This window comes from Pleurodeles waltl, chromosome 10 (assembly GCF_031143425.1).
Source record: "Pleurodeles waltl isolate 20211129_DDA chromosome 10, aPleWal1.hap1.20221129, whole genome shotgun sequence".
Lineage (NCBI taxonomy): Eukaryota > Metazoa > Chordata > Amphibia > Caudata > Salamandridae > Pleurodeles > Pleurodeles waltl.
In genome coordinates, this window is record NC_090449.1 from 259,820,207 (window position 1) to 259,843,930 (window position 23,724).

Sequence of the window (23,724 nt, forward strand, 5' to 3'; positions counted from 1 at the left end):
TCGTTTTGCTCCTGAAATGCAGAGGCATAATGCCTCTGAAGACTTTGAGTGGATGGCCTCTAAACTATCTCATTATGGGTCATTTATCATGCATCTCACTTTCCACTCGCTTTATGGTCCAGAAGCTAGTGGTTTCTAGTTTTGAAGGGAAAATGAAAATAATACATCACATGAATTGTTTTATCTGAGAGAGGATGACTAAAGTTCTAAATTCTCTGGTTAGATTGTTGTATAATGATTCATGTGGTTGTGGATACATAGATTTCTGATTGTCCACCCCTAGAAGTGATATCTGGATTACTTAGCAGTGGCAGTAGGCTCTGTTATTCTTAGCCCTTTTCTTCCTTCTTACAATGAATTGCCTAATGACAAAGGACCTGAACAATGAAGGGTGTGGAGATGATAAACTTCTGACATATTATAGGGTGATACAAGGAGCTGGTGGTAAAAGGAGGGGGCAAGTATCATTAAGGCTGTGGAAAGCATGTTTATAGTCTATGACATAGTGTTCACTTGAATGTTGAGTATATTGAACTTTGGGTGATGTCCCCTCCCCACGATGAAAGAATGGCATTCATTAGAATATGAAGAAGAAGACATAAATGTGTAGAGATACCACCAAAGCAGCTTCTACAAGGATGTAAGGAGTGTGATATCTTCATGACATTCAGTAGGGAGAAACATTGAGATCTCAATGTGCAGACTGATTGAGTGGGAGTTAGGAAGGGCGGAGTGATGAACGTACAGTGATATCCTATTTAAAGATTTGCCTAGATCTTACAACCGTTTGATTAAACCAGTCTTTTTTTATCTTGCTTTGACCAACCAGATGTACCACTGTGCAGTCATGTGCTCTTCATTTACCACTTGCATTTATAGTATTCTGGTCTGCCTCAGGGTCAGTCTGGGACCAAACAAAAAATGACCGGGCTCTGAAATAAAAGCAGCCCTCGTTAGTGAACCAAATACCTAAAAGAGTGTCCCAGATTTACAAATCAGGACAGTTATGAACTTGTAAAGACACGTTGTATGGGTATTGTGCAAAGTATGGAAGGCTGCATGCATTTTTCTTTGCTGCAGGCAATGCTTGTAGTAATTTCAAGAAAATCAACAGTAAAAACCTGCCCTCCTTTTCATAAAACAGGCCCAAGAACCGCAAAAAAAAACCTGCCCACACCCTGACCTGTAAGACCAGCCCTGGGGCACTGCCTGATTGCCCGGTAGGCCAGGCCGACCCTGGTTCTCTCATTTGAAACCCTTTATTACTAAATATTCTTTGATGGGATTCTTGGCAATTTCGGGCCTTCCTGCTTTTGGATAAGCCATACAGAGACCCAAGTGTATGAATGGATGCCCTTTTATGTCTTTATTTACTAGCAAACATTTAGCTTTGGGGTGTATGGAGGTCGCTCTTCTCATGAAAGAACAAGCACTCGTGCTTTTGTGACACAGCTTTCAAACACTGCCTTGGAAACATACACTTATCCTTTCGTTGAAATACACAGAGTTCACATTAAAACAAGACACAGAATACTGTCAGTGCAATCACAGCTTGATTTATTTCATAAATCTTGAGCCTCGTAAACCTCCGGTTTCTGTTGGAAATCACGCGTCAGGTATTGTAGATGGTGAACTCTCTGCTCGAGTTAAACAGCTTTTAACGATATTTGGAGGCCAACACATATGCGACTGTTGACAGGAACTTGTCCACGGAGCGGTGCACACTGTAAGTGAAATGCGGCTTTAGATGAATGCCCAAAACGACCAGAATGTTGTGAGCCAGTTTCTGAAAGGAAAGTGCAAAAATGGCATTAACATCTCTATCAACGTGCAGCAGAGTGTAGCACAGAGGTATCTGACGTATGGCCAGGAAGGGCAGATCCGTGCCTGGTTTTCATGATATTCATGTAGCTATCCTTAAGTGGAGTAAGGGAAAGTGATGGGGCCCCCCTGCAGAGTGTGATGAGGGGTTCCGAGTCTCCCATGACTAACAGATATTACTTGGGCTGAATTGGGGCCCTCTTGAAAGGTTGGGGGGTCCGTGAAGGGCTGGGAGCCCCCTGGCGCCACCGGGGCAGCCGGGACTTGTGTTGTGCCCCTGGACTCATTAGTAAAACTCGGCATATAACTCAGATTTACACATGCTGGTAGCCTGATTAACAAATGCAAATTCACTTTTCCAAACCAGGAAACGTGGTTTCACCCTTGTGAAAGCATTTCGTCACTGGGAAATCTGAATGTGAGTAACTCTACTCTTGTGTGTAGAGATGCTGGGTGTTCCAAGCCTCATATTAGGAATGGCTGCACTCGAGCAGTGCATAGCTGGGCACCTGTTTTTATGCGACTGCGCTGCCTAAATATCATATATTCAACTTAGAATGTCTCCAAATCATAATATGAGCTGCCTATAGCACACGTCAGAAATAAGAAGCGTTAGCCATTGTTCGCTGTTTACGAGCGGTTCTGTCTGCAGCTCGTGACCTGTCTCAGAGAATTTCCAAGTCAAATATACGCATTTCAGATAGTACAGTAGTATTGAAACAGGTATGTTCATGATAGGATGGAATGGCAGGAATACCCTCAAACATCAAGTTTGGTTTTCGCACAAATTTCCGACCCCTTCCCAGCTAGGAAAAGGTCAAATATTTGCTGCTGTTAAGGGCTGCAATGAATGCCTTTCCTGGGTTGTAAAACAAAGTGAACGTCCAGATAGTGGTGGTCTTCTAGGGGAAAGGTTTTTTTTATATGACAGAATATTTACTCTGTGGCAAAAACAAGAACTAAAAGGTGAGAGGTGTATTTGCACTTGATCTGATTGTTTTGCCTGTGATATTATATTTGAAAGCTGCCAATGATTTTGGTTTCACTGTGCAACCAGGAAGAGCTTGTGCATTGTCAAATTATTAGATCTACACCCATGATGTAAACCCTAACGTGCAGGTTTACTTATTTCTTAAATAACGAGGGGCCACCGGGTGTGGACACAATATAGTCACGTGGCTATCAGCAAAAACTGGGAAGGCTAACGCTCTCCTGACCCTGGAATGGACAATGCCTTTGAAGAGTTTGGTAGAAGCTTAGTGTGGTTTCATGGAATCTTTTTTCAAATGAACTGCCAGCTTTTATAGCTGCATTCACTGATATCACTATTCAAGTGTGTGTGTTTATTTGCTGCCAGAAGCAACACATATATATGAATGCAAGTCTAGAGGTGCACTTGGTAAGGTTTGGTGGTGGCACTGAGAGGATATGTATTAGCTCATTGCCAAGGAACAGAATCTAAATCTGGATGCCTGCATCCTACAGTTTCTGGACTGTATGTTTGATCTTTGCTGCCTGAACTGACTCATAGACAAGCTTCAATCTTGTCACCTCAAAATTAGGTCCTTTCAAATTGCTGTTTTTATAAACCCTAAGTCCTTTTGTATTGAAACTCTTTTATGTAAAGAGCTCTGCAGCCAGTCAGGTTTGGTCTTTGCCATACAAAACTCCAAATAAATAAAAAAAAAATACATAAATGCAGCACATCACATTCTTTATAAAAGAAAGAACCAACTATCCCATAAACAGATATCTGGAAAAGGAACTTTGATACTTACTGGGAAGTTGGCAGGATCTACCATAAGTTCTTCGGCGTGCTTGTCGCTGAGTTTGCTAAAGGCAGTATCAATGTCATCTATGTGGGCTACGGCATTGGTCAGAGCCCCCACAACCTTCTTGCCATGGGAGTGGAGATAACTGGATCTTTCACTGAGGTCTTTGGCAGGGAAGTAGATTCTGGTTGTCGGCATACAACAGAACATCCTGTGATGGACAATGAAAAGGTGATTACTCTACAGGATTTTCTCACAAGAAGTCACCCCCAAACCATGTCTGGCCATGCATGCCCTTGTTTACATTCACATCCTGTTACAACTGAGGTAGCTTTGCTATCAGAGAAATACTTAAAAGGACTGTTCACCATTGTAGGAAGGTCTGCTAAGTGGACAAATGCTTAAGCTTGTCCAAATATCATTAGTGGTTTGGTACCAAAATATTATTGCCAGAATATTGGCTCACTTAAAAATTAAGGCCCATATTTGTACTTTTTTAGCACCGCATTTGAGTCATTTTTTGACACAAAAGCGGCACAAACTTGCAAAATCACAATTGTATTTTGTAAGTTTGCACCGTTTTTGCGTCAAAAAACGGTGCAAATGCGGCGCTAAAAAAGTATAAATATGGGCCTAAAGGTCTTAAATATTGTCAACAAAAATATCACTCATATCTATGGGACACCTGTTTCCCTTTCTGTGGTGCTGGCACCAAGCCGTAGGTGCAGGTAACAGCTACCAGACATCACCCAAGTTAAGCAAATCTCTTATCTTCAAGGGCAGAAATAGCACAAAGTTGTAACTGCAATGACTTTCCTGTTGGGCAAGATCCATAAAAAAACGGTGTGTTAATTCGGAAAATCAATTCAGTAAAAGTGTCAATGTCAGTTTGAACAAACTGATTTTTTTGAATGATTATATGACTTTTGACTGCATTTTCTGCAAGGTGGACCTACTTTGTACTTGAAACATTGTTCAGAACGCTTTTAAAATAAATATTCTATCGGTAAAAAATCATATAGACTGCCATACCTGTAAAGAGCTTCTGCACCAATCGCCTCTTCATGTCCTTTGACATGATCCCAGATGGCCTTCACATTATGTTTATCTTCGGCAGTCAGCTTCATGTTTGCGGTGGTTCTTGGTGCTAAGCAGACCTGATGTCTCTGGTCCACAGTGTGCCCCTTTAAATGGGGACTGTTTGAGGGCTGCCCTTACAAGCTGTGCCCAACCCACTACTGATCTCATTGGCTGACTAGAAAACTACTGCGGGTACGCCCTGCTCAAATGCTTTGCTCACTCTTTTTGGGAATAGTGCCAGGTGTCTGAGCAGGGTCATGTATGCACCTTTTACTTTTCATTCAATGATTGATCAACTATTGCCTTACTAATTTTCAACATCTAGGGTGTCGTTAATATTTACATGATAACAAGTATGGCATTTTAAACCATTTACTGTTAGAAGGCTCATAGTTGTGTTGAGTCTGAGTGCATGACCGTGTTGATTTTATTTGGTGAAAGTTGTGCAAGTTTCATAAAAGTATTCATACTACACCAAATATGTTTTGCCTGTATTTTAAGTAACTTTTCTCCATCACGGAGTACCTCACACGAAAAAGCCAGATGATATACTGCGAGTACACTGGTGTTAGAAGACTCGTTGGAACAAAGTCTGTCAGTGAGGCATTTCATATTCTAACCAATCTCTCACGTGCAGAAAACATGCAAAATTGACAAAATTTCGAACATTTTGAGTAATACAAAATTTGGGAATTATGCTACAGAACTTTAACATAACAACATGTTGCAGAGAAGTAATGTTGACTGCAAAGCCTTCACAATTTCTTTGTGTGCGGGACAGCTGCTGTCCTTCCCATTGCTAGTATTTTAATATCTATGTATTAACATCGTGCACACTTGACTTTGGAGCATTGGCGTGTTATTCAATGAGGGGGTGCAAAGGTGTTTGGAGAAGTTACAAAATTGTGCACTTCAACTGGAGTTTTACGAACTAAAATTACATGATGGTCTTACATTTCATAATTGCATTACACTAAGTAGCTTCAGCAAGAGGGCAATTTCGTGATTTATCCAGAATTATACGTATTTTGGGAAAATGTAAAAGGCAGAATTACAGCTCGTGTTCCAAATTTGGCAACGAGACCACTGAGTAATATCTCCTACTATTTTTAATGTATTACATAGGATCCGTTCATTTTAAAGCAACGCAGACTAAAAGCAAGGATTCCACAAAGTCCAGCTTTCACGTACTGAGACATAAAACTGATATTCAATTAAATATTATTAGGGCAAAGTCCGGCTGACTATCAGAGATGTCCAAAACCAGTATGGAATACCCTAAAACACTACCAGAAAATGCTCATAATTCAATAATATCAAGACATAACCCAAATGACTCTCAGAAAAGGCTCAGAAGTAAATGTTATAATGGTGTAGCCCAAATGACTGTCTGAAAAGGTTCATAATTAAACATTATATTATGACCAAGGTTGTATCTGCATTTGGTGCCTCTGTGAATAGTAACTGCTATGCAAATGCATGGCCATCTCCCTCCTAACTATACCCAAAGCGATCAATACAAGTGGCCCGGACTGCTAACGCTGGTGTGGATTCCACACCTGGCCATTCTAATCTTCCTCATATCTCTGGGCATAGAGTTAATGGGTCAGCAAACTCTGGACCTGATCATCATGGCCACAGATACACTAAGCCCAGACTTTAGAGCAGATCTATGTGGGTTCCAGACAGCCACTGCTCCCGGCTTCCCCTGGCACTCTAAACTTAGGATTAGGGGTCTCTCCTCACCTGCTGTGTCCTACCCTAAACCAAATCCAAACCCTACAAACCACTTCCCTAAAAATACCCCCTCACACTCCCAGTGGTAAACATGTGCAGATTGAGACAAGTTTGTTTCCCTAGAAGGAGGAAATATATAGGGCCTTCAACCCAGTATTCTCAGGTGCATATATTATCCCACATTCCAGAATCGATTCTGGGCAGTATCCCCACACCTAAATGTGACCACCTCATAATGGGAGCCCATATTCTGTACTGTCACTACAGGCCCAGCATTGGAAGGTTACACACTACCCAGGAAAAGACCAGAGGTTACAGGTGTAAATCTGGCTTATATGCATGGGTCACAATGGGCCCACCAGAGATCATCTAGCAAGTGGGGTGGTCACAGGTAATGATGGCATTTGAAAGGCACTGAGGAGATCTCCCACCTTCTATGAGCATGTTGAAAAGTGTCTTTGGGTTGATGGACACCACACGGTCCACTCCACCAGTGACTAGTTGACCACCAAGTCTAAATGGACCAGTGGGCATGGCAATGGTCCACTCAGTCCTTTCACTTACCGAGTCATTACTGGCAGATGGCTACAATTAACAGGCACCAATAGGTGCAGCATTTTGATTTTCTTGTATTTCCTCCATCATGAAGGCCGTTTTTTTCGTTTGAGTCCATCAGTGGTGTAGAGGGTTTACATTTGCAGCATGAGTTATTTATTTAGCATTCTTTATATCGCTCCTGCATCCCAACAATATTAAGGTGCTTTATGTAGATTATGAATAAAATGAAATGCACCGAGGGATGGAGAACTGTTAGGGAGTAACAATGTATTGTTTTTCATAACGTATTTAGAATTTATTTTATCAGTTTTCTCTGATATGGCATTTACTTGACCTGCTGCATAATTATGGAGTGATGCTTGCTCTCGATAAGCAGTTGCAGTGCGTTCTTTTTCGATAAAGGCCGGATTTTATAACTGGTGGTGTCCACGGCAAAATATGCCAAACAGGCAGAACAATAGTCCAATTGCATGAATTTGCTTTTGATAGATAGTTGCTATTTTTAATGTGGAATCAGTTTGATTCTCTATTGTACCAGGCGATTCCGTTTCCACAGCGTTTTTTTAGAGCGCCGCAAAGGTATTTAGAGTGGGCAGACATTGTCTCTGATTCAGACACAGCCTTTCAGTTCAAAACGCGAGGCGAACACACTCACTTCAAATTCTGACCTTGGGATAAAATTTGTCGAGATCTGAAGCATGTTTGATTTTCAGTCCTCTACCTCATTGCAGTTATGATGCTTAGAATGATACCTTGTTTCATCCATCCTGCTGCTATGCAAGGGCATTGCCAATTAGTATCTGCCAGCTGGTCAGAAAGGTACAAGTGGCGAATAATGTGATGTTTGTGTTTTTGGAGTTTATTTACTTTGCAATTCATACGTTTGGTTTATCATCATTGAAAGTATATATATTATATATTACAGGACAGCGTGATTATGAATTTTTTCTGAATATACCTTGACTGATTTTTCACAATAAACTGTTAACAGAAGATCTTCATCTGAGGAATTTTTGGATTTCTGTCTCTCAGCCGTATACGATCCCCGGGACTTTGTGCAGCCGTCTGGTGATTCATATATATATATATATATATATATATATATATATATATATATATATATATATATATATATATATATATATCATATATATCTAGCATAGCGTTCATCGATGCATAAAAAGGCTGACCTAAAGATACTCAGTGCCAATGTCTGCGTCCTTCAAGGCAGTCCCTCCTTAAAATATGTAAACTAAACAGACAGATAGGCCAAGTCTTGGGTCGTCACTGCATAGTTCTACTCTGACAACTGGTAAAATGCAATTTTTAAGAGCATAAGTCAAAACACAAACTATCAATGAACAGACAAGCATACTGGCAACAGACTTTAGGCAACATTCACATTCTTTTCTAATTATCAAATTCCTAAAAAAGTAGGAAAACACACCCAAGACAGGCAAGGCATACTGGAACTATACAAAATCATTTTAAATAAGTTATTTGTGCTCGGACCCCTGTTGAGAACTGTGAACAGAGCTCTCTTCATTGTCAATTTCCAAAACGGCCGCAGACTTTAGAACTTATTTTCAACTTGAGTAAAATCTTACAGAAGGACTTTGCCCCTGCTTAGGATGTTCTTACTGCTGTGGGTGAGGATTTGGTGTGGGCTTGACTTTCAATCACCTGCAGACCCGCGGCACAACCAATTATCTAACAAGTGGTCAAGAACTGAAAATATTTCACCTTCTTACAGAGTTATACGTCTGTGGTGCATGTAACTAGTTTATGTCGTGGATTCGAGGTTAACCAGTGGACATTCTTAAACTTCGTGTTATGTGGTAATGTCTACTTGTTCTTTCCAACAAATAACTCAGGACTACTGCCCAAAATGGATGTGCTTCTGCTTGAATCTTCGACCGCCTTTACCCCCCTTTACCCCCTTCTTCTTTTAAAATCGAAATTAGCTATGTTGTGTTTTTTAATGATAACGATTTAGAACTGCTGAATGTGAACATAGTTGGCAGTAACCCTTGTAAAGAGAAGCACGCAACGAAGCACCCTTTCCCCTTGAACGATATCACATTGACTCAAAAACCTTGCTGGCATCATTAAACAATAGAACATTCTGGAATGCTTATTGTTAGTGATTGGTAGTGATGCGGGAGTAGGTAAAACTATTTTGTTTCTTCTGTTGACTAGTTAGTCCCTTTGAGGTTTGCTGGACTGAACACCTCTGCAATATGTGCCCGGTCATTGAGGTCCGGGGCAATATGGTAGTGTTAATGACCACACCTTGTGACCGCTCAGACACTCCTTTTGACTAATGAAACTCACCAGGGCTGTTTGCATTTAGACAATCAAGCTTTCACAGTGCTCCTTAGCGAAGGCTGCCATTTACGAGTTCAGAGCAATTGATAAGTCTCAACCGTCATCAGAAGACAGGTAACTCCCTTCACATATGTGCTGCTCGGATACCCCGTGGCTACAGCTGCTGGATGACTGGACATTTTTTTGTTTTTGGCACAACATTTATATCGCTTATCAATTGCCAACTGTCTGCACGCTATGCACCGCAAGGCAGCTAAACTGTTAGAATAACATTTTTTATGTAGTGAGCAGGCCGACACCGCAGACTCCTAAGTCCCCAAACTGACAGCTATATTTTCTCTCTGCAGGCCAATAACTGAACCTTGAAGTACCCGCAGTGCTAGTGAATAGGGAGATACCTGACCTGATACAGAATATATCCTATGCAAAGATTGCAACGCCAGGCCTAGTTTATGGTGCTTAGAGACACATGTATGAGACGGAAGCGTATTTCACTCCATCACTTGAACACTTGTTTTCAGACTGTCCTTTCTAGTGATCATTAATTTAAGAACCATGCCTGCGTTTCATAGGCACCATTCCTAATAAGGCCTGGTGCTACCTATACTCTCCAGGCCATGGCATGGGAGCCTACCCTTTGATCCAACTTGAGATCCCCAAACTCTGGAGGAAAAATTGTGTACCTCTTTGGTTGTGTTTTGATGCCACAGCTGTTTGCAGAACCTATTGATACACATTCTTTAAAATATATAGCTTGAATGGGCTTTGGCTCCGCAGTATGGTCTCACTTTATGCACTTTGTGGTTTGATATTACTGCTCCTCCTGAGGAGTGTTTGTATTTACACGCATGAAGGGCTATTTTACATCTCACAAGTACACTGAAACATTACATGTTAAATCCTTTATCAGATATATACATTTTATGGAGAAAGCAATCCTTTTTTGTTGTATTTTTAAACTGAAACTTTTTTTAAAATGCTTTAATCAGGACTCAAGTTGCAAGCCAGACATGTTGGTTTTGCTGATGCTTGTTTATTTTTAGAATCTACCTATATTTTGTTGTAATTATCAGGGATGTTGCTCATCAGACTTTTTTGTTCTTGCTTATAATGTTTCCTGTTTCAAGTGCCCCTTATTTAATCAGACATGGGCTAAATGTTTTGGCAAAATGAGAAAAATCAACCCATGAAGAATTTCATACAAGGAATGGATTTGCCTTGGGTTTCATGAAACTGTCTCTTGCTCACATTTGTACTGTTAGGGGGCGGTTTGTGTTTTGTGGCTTTTCGTTCAGGCATTTTTCCCTTGGTTTCACAGAACACAAAAAGAAATTCCACAAACAGCAGCTTTGGACTATGGCACTCCATGAATCAAAAGTAACAAGGTCTGGTGTATTTTTAATTTGCAACTTGTAGTGTACCAGCTGCCAGAACACTTGCTTTGCGTTTTACAATGTGATAATGTCTGCACTTCAATCTAAAACGCACCCGTAAAGCTTTCTGACGTCTTCGAGGTTAACTAGACCCATACAGGGCTGGACTGTCCACAGGGCCAGCTAGCAGTGCCCTATGGGCTAGTCTGACAGGTCAGTGTGTGGGCCATTTTTGGGCAATTAGTGTGTCTGTTGTTTGTCTTTTGGGCCAGTTTTTGTTACTGTTTTTTTTGGATATTAAAGCAAACATTGTCTGCAGTAAGTTGAAATCCTGGGAGTATTCCATACCTTGCAAAAAACATTCAACTTCTGAGCAGAGCTTTGGGCACCGTTACTCTTTCTTTTACAAAGGAGTACTGAATTAAAGTATGTTACACTCATATATATAGTAAGTGAGTGCCATATGTTTCCCACTTTTAACTGCTGCCCCTGGCTTGCTCTTCGGTACCCAACCCTGCCTTTCTATGTGTGGGCTAAAGAATCATGAAGGCAGCGGACTAAGAAGCAAACATGGCTCTCAGATCCCTGTTTCTATTTTGTAATTTAGACTATTTTTCCACACCCCTGCGCCTCAGAAGGAATTTGGAGGCTGTTAAGAGGCCAGGTGTATAAGAAATGGTTGATCCCACAATGACATTTTAGGTGAAAGTGTGCGTAATCTCACATTTGCTGTGCCTAGCATTTTCGTGAACCGTCGTCTATGTAACCATCAACTGCTTTATCCACAATATGGGGTCGACACCTATATCTACAATCAAGAGTAAGGTCATGGTTACAAGTTATGCCATACTGAAAATTCTGCACCCATAAATACTGATGCTATATGGTAACACCTAGCCAGTAGTGTGCATTTATGAGATGTGAGGAAGAGCTGGACGGAACTGGATTTACCCACAGAGTATTACCTATTCTGTGGGGTTAATGCAGCCATTTACCACCTGCTCTGCTCAGTGGTAGATGTCTCCAATGTCGTGTGTGGGGTGTGAGGTCATGAGGATGAAACAGGAAAGGAGAAGGTGTTGAGTGGCGTGGTGAGCATTACATGCTTCCCCATGCTTTCGAGTAGGGTTGGACGGGGCCAAAGACTGTGGTACAAGACAAATAACATTTGTAAATTCAAAAATGTTGGGCTTAATTTGTTGTATGACTTCAGAGCACATTAGGAACTCAAGTGTCTATGTGCCCTATGGTGAAGGTAACTTGTGTATAGTAAAGTTATGAGTGAGGAGTCTCTGCACTCAGGGCAGAAACCCTGCACTCAGGGCAGAAACTGAACTGTGCACTGCAGGGAGTGTGGAGACTCTACACCCCAAGTGCGACACTCATGCCTGACACCGAGTAAGTTACCTTCGTGAATCGTGCCCAAAGTGTCTTTTACGCCCTTCTGTTTCAAACCACTTCTTACCACAAATGGATAATGTATATAACAAATCTGCCGTGCTTAAAGCCGTTAGACCCTCTTGCATTAAGAGCATTTGAATTGTATTTTGTAGAAACGTTCAACTGAACAACAAAACACAGACTTGATTATATCCTTTTCACCCATTAGCATACTTAAAGCACCACTTTCCACAGAGCTATAGCCCCACTAGGCAGGCGAGATGACTCACAAACACCAGTACATTCCCCAAGATGGCCTTATCTTGCCCGTGCTTCCTCTTCCCAATCTTCCCTTTTTAATTACCCATGTTCTTGGTGACATGAAGTACAATTATTTTTAAAGTCTAAGAATTGTTGTCCACCTTGTGAAAACTGATACATACCTATGTAATATCTATTTATATCAGTGGTTCCCAACCTGTGGTCCAGGCACCCATGGGGGTCCGCAAAGCCTCCTCAGGAGGTCCACAACTGCTTAGAAAATTAAACAATATTAAAAGATTAGGTCCCCAGCTTTCAGTAATGACTCAGTGGGGGGTCCCCGGCTTCCAATAATGATTCAGTGGGGGCCCCTGAGTTCCAGTAATGATAAAGTAGGGGCCCACGGAAGTCAAAAGTTTGGGAACCACTGATTTATATAATTTGTGCAGGTCCAATATAATGGTCCCTTAAAGACACTCTATAAGCCTCCTTTTAGATTAGCCTGCTCAATGTGTCTATTTGCAACGTATATGTCAGGACGACCCCTGATCGACTTTCTAGATTAAATGAAGGAAGACCTTCAAATCACCTCAAACAAATCCTTCATTTAACAACCAAAAATGATGGGCACATTCCTCAGGGCTAACTCGTTTTGAATTTGGACCGGCTCTTCATTATTGACACTCTACTTCTTTTTAGACCTTCTGGTGCAAAACAAAACAAATGCGTCAAAAGCGCTACAGGCACTCTAAACCCGTCCCATCACACGTTTGTTGTGCGCTGTAGTCCCCAAAGAAAAACTATAACTTGACACGAATATTCTATTGAAGAACAAACCCTGTCTGGTACCAATAACATTGCTTAAGTGGGATATGCTTATGTACCCTAAAACACGTTTTAGAGCATGACTAATTTTCTGCATAAAACAAGTAAACTGGATGAAATGCGTCTCGTTTCTAAGAGAGTGGTGAAACTAAACGTGTATGCTTGCCTCATTGAGGTACTAGTGTGTTTGTAGTGGCCATGTGTCTACCAGTTAAATATGCCATTTATCTCTGGCATCCCGGGTCTTCGAGTATTATTGCACTGCAACTGGATAGCAACGTAACTCTCTTACGCTCTCTTCTTCAAGGCCAGTGACCGAAGCAGCCAAAGCCTACTCCTGGGGGGAGAGGGGGGAGTATTATATATAACACAATTACATTCAACAATTTCTATTTCCGGTCAGAGCTATAGCATTAAGAAGGGTTACTGACAAAAGAGGAAGTCGGGTGATCAAAAATCAAGATATATACGCAGAAGACAGAAGGTCGTAGGTCATTCATAAGACAAAATAAGGCTAAAAACGTATTTATGGCGCTCACAGATCAGGTGCTATAAAACCATATAATACACGGCACAATAACAATGTCAGTCTATGAGGGAGCCGATATTTTGTCTCACTGACTTGCAACCCCAATCTCTAATTTTCGAAAGGTTTCTCAGTGGTTTTTGTTAGCAACTGTGGCCAATGACACAGAACTGCCAGACAGAAAAATGCAATGCATTTGGTAAATATGCCTGCCCACTCTCCTCGTTTCCTTTAGCCCTGGATGAAAGTGTGCACAAATCACAGTGTGGGGGCTCATTTGTCAGAGTTTCCAGTAAAAGTCTCAGAAGAAGGTAAAACTCAAAATCTAACCAGGGATACTGGAGGAGGAATACGCGTCCGACATGGATTTTGGCCACCAAGTTCTGAGCACCACACTTTTGAAGATGAGTTAAGAAGGTTAATTGATTAATACCAGAACTTACTATCTACAGATCTGGAGGTGGTTTAATGGGAGGCCCCGAGGGGTTCAACAGATCTTAAGCCCATGTAGGGGTACTGTGCACTGAAACAGCAGGGGAATGCATGCCGAATATGCACCAGGTGTCATATGAATATCTCCCAAGAGACACAAACGTCAGTGGACCATAATTCAGAATTGGTCAGCCACAGTCAAGAGTTTCAGTTAGTTGGGGCACCACTGGGGCTGAGGGTACACACAACCGACTCTATCCTTTGGGACAAAGAACTGGGATATATGGTTAGATTCCAACCTCAACTAACAATGACTGTAAGTCTGAACAAGAAAAGGCAAATGGGCTGTTCAAATTGTTCTCATCCCAGGACAGCCATCCACAGTTAACATGATACAAGGCCAAGGTTCATAGTAAGAGAAAAACCCTCTGTGAACTACGACTCTGGTAGGAAGCAGGGAGAAGAAAGTCCCCTGAGGTCAGGAATGGGAGTGGTGGTTGGAATGATGCTGGCTCAAAACACTCTCAGCTCTGGAACGCTGCTGTGCGGGATCTTGATTTGTATTTCACCAATGCTTTTTGCTCATTTCTGGTCAGCTAGACTGGAAGGTTCTCATGGCTCCTGGATGCCCCAGTTTCTTGAAGCACCCTACAGCAGGATTTGTTCAGGTAAGACTGTGTACGCAGAAGCCAGATCCTCTTCTCTCACTGGCCAGTAAAGCCCTCCTCTTCTCCAGCTCACAGGCGTAGGCTTCTTCAACACTATGGAGCTCCTAACAGTATACTTCTTCCCTCGAGTCACAGGTTTAGTGGCTTGGTTTTGAAAAAAGCAGTGGCCCAGAGTTGTCGCATGGACAGTCAAGGCAGGTACCCAGGACTGGTCACTAATTGGGTATCCATTCCATCTGATCCAAAACTGTAACTTACCTCAAAAATGTGTGAGTCAACAATGGCTGACACGTCATACTGCTCATTCACATCAATTGAAGGAGATGGAGAAGCAGTTCTAAAGAACTTGCTTCATATGGGTTTAAATGTGAAACATGAGAAACCGAATGAACCTTCCAAGATGGTGGAACTTCAGGCAGACAGTGACTAGTTTGATCTTATATAAAATTTGCAGAGGGCCCAGAAAACAAGCACCTTGCCTATATTTCCCGTGATTAGTGGGCAAAAAAGCACTAAGAGGCAAGCTATATCTCCTATTGAATAAATTTGTTCGACAAGCCCATGCCTGTCTGAAGTTTCCTTCATCTTAATTGGTCTAACTGGAGACAAACTTTAATATGAGCTCTCACTTTCATTCCCTCTAGAAAATCGTTAATAGCTGGAAATTGAGTTGAATTCAGAATGATTTGAGGACCTATTCTAGAATGAAATCTCTGCAAGCAAAAGAAAGGAGTTACCTTGGTAGGACTCTGTAGACTATTATTATGAGCAAACTCTGCATACCACAGTATGTTTTTTGTTTGTTCTCTTTGGTTTTCTTTAATTTATAACCATTACAATTATAGCACTGAAATCGATTGCTCCTCACCAGGATCAAATTAGCAAAAACATCATGGACTAGAGTTAATAAGCCTTTGCTGGCCTTTGCGTCATGCAACATCAAACAGGGCAATGCAAAGGCTCATTTGGAATTTACAAAGTCCCACAAGGTCTGATTTGTGTGGTCTTGTGTGGACTTGTAAAGAAATGGAACACAATGCAGCTGCCTGCACTGCATACTGCTATATTTCAACATGAGAGACATTCCATGGGTGGAGCATGGGTGCTCCCGTCCATCCACCCATGGATTTTGGTGCATACCCAGGTTTACTAAAGCTAGTAAACAAGGGAATGTGCCAAACGCTATGCCTTCCCCAGTGAGGTGGAACAAGGAGAAATATATTTATTTCCCCTTTTTAGGGTTGAGTGCTAGAGCGCTCCGTCCCTGTTGTAATCTCTATTTGGGCTTTTAACCATGCCCATTTCACACCTGTCGCTTTCATTGGTTCGTGGACTTGCCTTATAAAATCCCCTTGATTTCATTAGTGAAAGGCATGCATACGTCATGACTTTTACAGTGTTTAGCCCTCCTCGAGCGCACTGGCCAACTTCTGAAAACATACGAGGCTCCATGTTTTCACCATGGTTTCCGGACTACTTTATCTTTTTATTTTCCGTGTGATTGCACTGGGTTTTGCACTGGGATTGCGCTCAGTTTTTTGTTTTTCAAGTTTAGCGCTATGACGCGGCATTTTACATAGCGCAATCGCACCCTTTTTGTCTTTCAATTTGTGTGGCAGGAAAAGTCTGGATAGGAGTTTACAATGCAAATAGCTCTAACGTGAGCAAATGAGAGACCCGTTGCATTGAAAATGCTTGTTATTCCTCTTTCTATGTGTGCTGCATTCACTTTCTCTCAACACAGCACAGCAATTTTGCTTGCTTCCATGCTTGAAACTTTGGTAAATATACTGATATATCTATATATATATATATATAAAAACTACTGAGGATTGCCAGTAGGTAGTTATAGTTAAGACCATATGTCCATAGAAAAAGCGTTTTTTCACTTGCCTATATCTTTGACTCCGTTTGATGAATCTTCACAAAATGTTCCAAAAAAGTGCTCCCAAGAATCTTGTTAAGCATGGGAAGTTTCGGGGGTGAGTCACCAAGCGGGGTCTAAGAAATAAGGCAGGGTCATAAAAGTTGTGTTTCCCATGTTAATTCCTACAGGGATTTTGAACACGACTACAGCCCGAACTGCTGAACGGAATTACACCAAATTTTACAGAAAAGTAGCTTTTGGTCCAGAAAGAAGCCTTTTTCTTGTTTGGTGTAGATCCGTTCAGTAGTTTTTGAGATAGTAAAAGAAAAAGAAATATAGATATCTAGAGGCACAAAGGATTCACAAATAATTTGTGAAAATTCGTGAATACACGCATGAATAGAAGTGCTGTAATTGGCTGACCACAACCTGAACAGAAAGGTGCAGCTGCCATTTTAATGCCCTAGGACACAGTCACCAGAGCTGAAACAAAAAAGAAAAGTAGCATAATGGGACAGGGTGGAGGTACCCTGACCCCGAGGGTGTGATATATCAGTGACTGAGGGTTACATTTTGGGTTTAAAATGTCTTTTTTCACCATGTGTGATATTCGTGTGTTCTACTAGAATATTCAAGAATATTCACGAATAATTCTGAATATTACGCATGGTGAAAATAAAAAAAAAAACACATTTACAGACTCATTCATACACAATCTCTCAGACATGCTCCCTGAAGCACATGTGCCCACTCACACACCCACTCAGACCCACTCACAGACTCACTCACCCACTTTCAGATGCACTGAGAGTTGGCTGTGTGCAGCACAGGGTTAGGTGGGTGTAAGGGCTTGGCTGCATAGCTGAAGGCTGTGTGCTTTGGTGGTTGGAATGACGTATAGTAATTAAAATTACTTTATGTTAAAAAAATATAGAATTTCTCTGAATAACAAAAGTTACAGGGATGTTATAGTTCACTTCTGAATTTGCTCGTACAAAACAATAGAAATTCAGAAGTCATAATTAGAGTTATTTCCAGTAACTATAACTTGCGCTCTAAGGTACTATAACTATCTCCTTCGCCATGCACAGCTAATTACTCCACATGTTATATCATTGATGACACCTTCCATGCCATCTTTGACAGTATCACTGCAACATTTGCAATAAAATTATTGATGAGAAAACTGTGCATTGTGAGGGCGCAGTTACAGTTACATTAGGGCTCGTCCAACCGCCTATAACCAGCCAGCCCTTCGCTGTACATGGCCTATGGCCATGCACTGCAGAGGCTGGCCGCAAAGCCTATCCCTCTGGGTGTGAGAGTAGGTGTGAGAGGCTGTCTCTTGAGGTGAGAGTGGCTGTGAGAGTATCTGTCTGGGTGTGAGAGTGGGTGTGAGAGTGTCTATGTCGGTGTGAGAGGGGGTGCAAGAGAGAACACTTTCTAGTGGTTAGTTAGTATGTGAAACCTTGTTGGGTGAATGGCCAGTGTGGGGGAGAATGGCCTGTGCTGCCCCCTCACCTGGCCGATTTCCTCCATGGGGACCCCATCACCCGGGGTCCACTGCAATTCAATGGGGTGGGCTGCACGGCCTCTCTCCCCAGGCCGATCTCAGCCCGGGAACCCCATTCCTGGGGCTCAGCCTACATGAAATGCAAGAATGGGGCAATGCACCCCGCCTCCTTAGTGTATCTCGGCCCCAGGGACCCCTTCCCCCAGGGCTCATACTTAACATTTTTATTTTTTGGGGGGAAGTTGGCTTCATGGCCCACCTCCCCGGGTTGATCTCAATCCACAGGCAGGAAAACAGAGGAAACCTGAATGACCTCCCTACTTGCTGGAACCAGAGTATTTGATCTGACTTGGTGGGAGCTGTCAAAGTTCCCACCAAGTCACCGCAAATAGCTATGTCCCAGGGGTGGGCACACCAGGACATAGCAGGAGCCCGCCCTGGGTGTGGTGGTCCCTGGGGTCATCTAGGGTTCTAAGAGGGGTGGAGGTGGTCCCTAGTGCTGGGGACCTGCAACAGACTCCCTTCATTCTTTTATTTCAACCCGTGGAGGTGGTGGTGCATGGGGCTGTGGGGGGAGTCACACAGCCCCCACTTAATTGAAATAAATAGCCCCAGAGAGGTGATAATCCCTTGGGTTGTGGGGGGCCACATGCCCCCCCATGTAACTGAATGTTTGCCCTGGGAAGGTGGCGGTCCCTGGTGCTATGAGTGGGTGCACGGCCCCTCATGTAATAAATTATTAGCCCTGGGAAGGTGTGAGTCCCCAGGGCTGCGGGAGGCCCACAGGACCACCTATAAATGATTAACTCCTTTATTTTTAACATGCCCCTGGGATGTGGCCCATCTGGAGCTTCATTAAAACAAGTGCTGGAGAACACGCCTGTGTTGGACTTTTGCTTATGCAGGGTCATCCCCAGTCTTTTTGCCTCCTGCCTCCTATTGTTTTCTGACCGGTTGCTGTTGGCTTTTCAACTCTGAGCTCTTTACCACTGCTAACCAGTGCTAAAGTGCATATGCTCTCCGTGTAAATTGTATGTAATTGGTTTATCCATGATTGGCATATTTGATTTACTAGTAAGTCCCTAGTAAGGTGCACTAGAGGTGCCAGGGCCTGTAAATCAAATGCTACTAGTGGGCCTGCAGCATTGGTTTTGCCACCCACATAAGTAGCTCTGTAATCATGTCCCAGACCTGCCACTGCAGTGTCTGTGTGTGTATTTTTACACTGTAAATTCGACTTGGCAAGTGTACCCACTTGCCAGGCCTAAACCTTCCCTTTTCTTACATGTAAGGCACCCCTAAGGTAGGCCCTAGGTAGCCCCAAGGGCAGGGTGCAATGTATGGATAAGGTGGGACATATAGTAATGTGGTTTATATGTCCTGACAGTGAAATACTGCCAATTTCGTTTTTCACTGTTGCAAGGCCTGTCTCTCTCATAGGATAACATGGGGGCTACCTTTAAATATGATTAAAGTGTAGATTCCCCTAGAGAGTAGATGGACATGTGGAGTTTGGGGTCCCTGAACTCACAATTTAAAAATACATCTTTTAGTAAAGTTGATTTTAAGATTGTGCGTTTGAAAATGCCACTTTTAGAAAGTGAGCATTTTCTTGCTTAAACCATTCTGTGACTCTGCCTTGTTTGTGGATTCCCTGTCTGGGTCAGTTTGACAGTTGGGTTGTTTTTCACCTCGCACTAGACAGTGACACAAAGGGGGCTGGGGTGTAACCTGCATTTCCTGATTAGCCATCTCTGCTAGGAGGGAGGGGTGGAGTGGTCACTCTCATCTGAAAGGACTGTGCCTGCCTCTGACAATGCCGGCTCCAACCCCCTGCTGTGTGTCTGATGCCTTGCCTGGGCAAGGCAGGATTTCACAAGTAGGTGTGAGTCCCCTTTGAAGAAAGGTGACTTCAAAGACTAAAATGGGTATAAGAAGGGCACCCAAATCTACAGACTTTAGAAACACGTCTGGAACCAAGAGGAACCTCTGCCTGGAGAAGAGCTGATAGCTGAGGAAGAAGTGTTGCCCTGCCTGTGACTGTGCTTTGTGGAGCTTTCCTGCAGTGCTGCTTCTGCCAGAGTAAGAGGGCAAAGACTGGACTTTGTGTGCCTTCCATCTTGTGAAGAAATCTCCAAGGGCTTGATTTAGAGCTTGCCTCCTGTTGTTTGAAGTCTCAGGGACAGCAATGACTTCTCTCTGCCAGCACCTGGAGTCTCTGGAGAGACTCCTGATCTGACAAGTGGTGCCCGATCCAGTCCCTGGGCCCTTGAAAGAAAAGCTGGTGGAAATCCAAGAAAATTGACTTCGGACGACTCCGGACCGACGCCGCTGCTGAATCCGGTAATGCCGCCTGCACCTGACTCCGTGACCTTCGCTGGAACGCGACGCTCTTCGCAGGCCCGACGCCGCTGCAGCCCCGCTGAAGTCCGTGACTCCGTGGAAGTCACCGCACCACATCGTGACAGACGCCGCTCGAAGTGCACCGATTCAATGTTTCGCACAGATGCCGCGATCCCCGACTTCGCGCATCGGCTTGTTTTCACTCTTCACCAAAGGTACTGTACTTGGGGGTCTACACGACTCCGTGTCCGGCGCCGCTGGTGTCGGCTTGTTGGGAACGACTCCGTCACGACACCGTGTTAACATCTCATTGAAGCATTTTTGTTTCTAAGCGCTATTTTTGAGTTTAATCTTTAAAAATTCATAACTTGACTTGTGTATGTTGGATTTTTGTTGTTTTGGTCTTGTTTTGTTTAGATAAATATGTCCTATTTTTCTAAACCGGTGTTGTGTCATTGTGTAGTGTTTTCATTAAGTTACTGTGTGTGTTGGTACAAATACTTTACACCTAGCACTCTGAGGTTAAGCCTACTGCTCTGCCAAGCTACCAAGGGGGTAAGCAGGGGTTAGCTGAGGGTGATTCTCTTTTACCCTGACTAGAGTGAGGGTCCTTGCTTGAACAGGGGGTAACCTGATTGTCAACCAAAGACCCCATTTCTAACATTGGTGATCAGCGGTTGGGATTTGGACTTGTATTTGTACTTGACATACAGTAATTAAGTGTACACTACTGTTTGAGTTCAGACCACTACGTGACTACATACTACTTGTTTGGTGATCTTCGATTTTTCCTCTTTGGGACTCTTTTTATTCTACTTCCATGATTTTGCTGATCCCTTGACTGATTATTTTTACTTCATTGGGAACTTATTTTCTGCCTTTGGAACTTTGCACTTGTGACCATCATGTCTCAATCTGGAGATGCAACAGCTGGAGCTGTGTTTGAAATAGAGAAACTGAAGGAGTACTCAGTTGCTCAATTTAAACAGTTCCTTAAAGATCTTGACTGTCCCACTGAGAGCTCCACCAGGGAGGGGGAGCTGCAAAAGGCACAGAGGGCCTGGGTGACAATCAAGAAGGCTGGAGGGCACACAGAGGAGGAGAATGTGGGTGGGGAAGTGCAGAGGATACACAGTGGTGTAGTGGAGGTACCTGTTATGCCTGGGGGGAAGGTCCCCAGGAGGGGTAGCAGGGTGTCATCCAAGGGTCTGACTCCTGAAGAGTTACAGGACAGACAGGCAGAGAGGGCTCGCCGGTTCAAGGAGTTGAGGATGCAAAGGGAGAAGGAGTTGGAAGAAAGGAGGAGGGACTTAGAGATCAAAAAGAGGATTTGGGCTTATGAGCTCAAAATGAAGGAGCTGGAAGTCATGAGGGCTGAATCCAGCTGGAATGGTGGCAGCAACAATTTTATATCTAGTGCTGCTGAAGAAGTGCACATGCCCAGAGATGTGGTGCCCTACTTGAAGGAGGGAGTTAACACACTCCAGGATGTTCAGGGGTATGAGGTAGCTCCAGTGATGCACAGGGTCCCTGAGGTGGATTGGGGAACTGGCATGGGGAGTCATATTCCTACTGGTGGGAGGGACACTCTACTGACTCTAGATGAGAGTGACAGGGAGAGGGGTTCCCCCAAGGTAGAAGTCCGTATTATGGAGTGTGAAGACATCCCAGAAGAGTGTGGGTTGAGTGTCAGGGACAGTCAGGTACTGTCTCACCAGTCTCAGGAGGGTGATGTGGGGTGCTTTTCCAAAGCAGAGTCTCTGGATGGTTGGGTGAAGGTTATTTTGGTTAATTCATGTAAGGGGCTGAGTGATGTAATTGCTGGAGAGCATATGTCTAGTCCTTATTTTCCAGAGCTACGCCAACACCAGGTGGAGTGTGAGTTCTCTGACCCCAGGGAGCTTACAATGGAGGCAGACCTCTTGTTGAGTACCAGAGAGTCTGAAGAGGCATTTGGGGGTGCTCCTGAGAGGAGTGGTCTAGGTAGTTCCCAACCAGGTGAGGTAGGGAAGGATTATAGTGTCCCAGGTAGGTCCCAGTGTAGTGGGATGGGTGAGGGACCCCATGTCCAGTCTCAGAGGAGAGGGAAAGGGGATGGGTTGAGGCCCAAGGTGCCCGACATCCAGTCCCAGGTCCTGGAGGGTTCCAAGAGGGAACACCAGGAGGGGAGCCTAGCCTGTACCATAGGGCCATCTGTTGAGGGAGCCAGCGTCCCACAAGTTCTGGTGTCTGGCAGTACCACTCCTAGTGAGGGGGTGCAGAAGTCCAGACAGAGGGTTGAGAGTGTGTTGCGGACCCCAGTGGAGAACCTGGAGGGTCAGGGGTCAGCTCTGAGAGCAGAGCCCCCCAGGAGTGACCTTGGTGAGACCATTTCTGGGTTGGGGGGAATCCAGACTCTGTCAGATGGGCAGAGGTCAGGGGACCTGCGCCAGCCAGACTCTTGTGTAGCCCTTGGGGACAGTGTGTCCCTAGAGGGGGGTACGTGTGTCCCCCTGGAAGTCCTGGTGTGCCAGGCAAAGGTTCAACCGCAGGGTGGTGACTCTGGGTTGAATGATCAGGTTCATGGGGTAAACTCTGGCCTGATGGGGTAAGTGTGCTCCCAAGGAAGTCCTGGTGTGCCAGGCAGTGGTTCAACCGCAGGGTAGTGACTCTAGGTTTGATGACCAGGTTCAGAGGGTAAACTCTGACCTGGTGGGGGGTAGGTATGCCCCCCAGGAAGTCCTTGGTTTCCAGGCGGTGGTCCAGTCTGTCGGTACAGACCTTGGACTGGAGGATCAGGTTCAGGGTGTCCCCCCTGACCTGGAGGAAGGGGCTTCTACTAACAGTGCCCATCCCATGTTGTCTTCTGAGGGGGCCACTCCTAGTTGGGGGGTGCAGGACCCCAGAAGGGAGGGTAGGGGGAGGGAAGCCTCACCCCTGGCCCTGGTCCAACCTGAAGGTACAGACCCCAGGTTGGCGGACCAGTTGCAGGCTACCAGCCCTACACTGGTGGAAGAATTGTGCAGGACTGCTTCTACAAGCACCCTGACAGTTTTTGACTCTGGGGGTGCCGCTTCTGCAGGGAGGGTACAGAGCCCCAGAGGGGAGGACCAGGGTCAGGTTGTCATCCCTGACCTGGTGGAAGAGAGAGTGGTCAAAGGGTGCCAGGCACCTGGGGCTACCGCCCCCCACTCTCCGCAGTCACAGTGGTTGGAGAGGCCTGAGGTCCGGCTCTCATCCCTCACAGTAGTCTGGGGCCAC

At 44.0% G+C, this 23,724-nt stretch overlaps 1 protein-coding gene across 1 annotated transcript; it reads right to left on the reverse strand.

Annotated features, from left to right (window-relative positions):
• Window positions 1-1,540: 1,540 nt before the first annotated feature.
• Window positions 1,541-4,785, reverse strand: LOC138261446 (hemoglobin subunit alpha-1). Its single transcript, XM_069210395.1, has 3 exons — window positions 4,626-4,785; window positions 3,600-3,804; window positions 1,541-1,786 (listed from the first exon to the last, which is right to left on the reverse strand). The coding sequence occupies exons 1-3, from the start codon at window positions 4,718-4,720 to the stop codon at window positions 1,658-1,660; spliced, it is 429 nt and encodes a 142-aa protein (XP_069066496.1). The 5' UTR covers window positions 4,721-4,785; the 3' UTR covers window positions 1,541-1,657.
• Between the last annotated feature and the right edge of the window lie 18,939 nt (window positions 4,786-23,724).

Excerpts from the sequence above, each read along its gene's own strand:
- LOC138261446 (XM_069210395.1), bottom strand. The coding sequence starts at position 4,720 with ATGAAGCTGACTGCCGAAGATAAACATAATGTGAAGGCCATCTGGGAT. Across the intron at positions 3,805-4,625 it reads GGTGCAGAAGCTCTTTACAG|GATGTTCTGTTGTATGCCGA; the intron begins GTATGGCAGTCT and ends TGTCCATCACAG. Across the intron at positions 1,787-3,599 it reads TAGATCCTGCCAACTTCCCA|AAACTGGCTCACAACATTCT; the intron begins GTAAGTATCAAA and ends CTTTCCTTTCAG.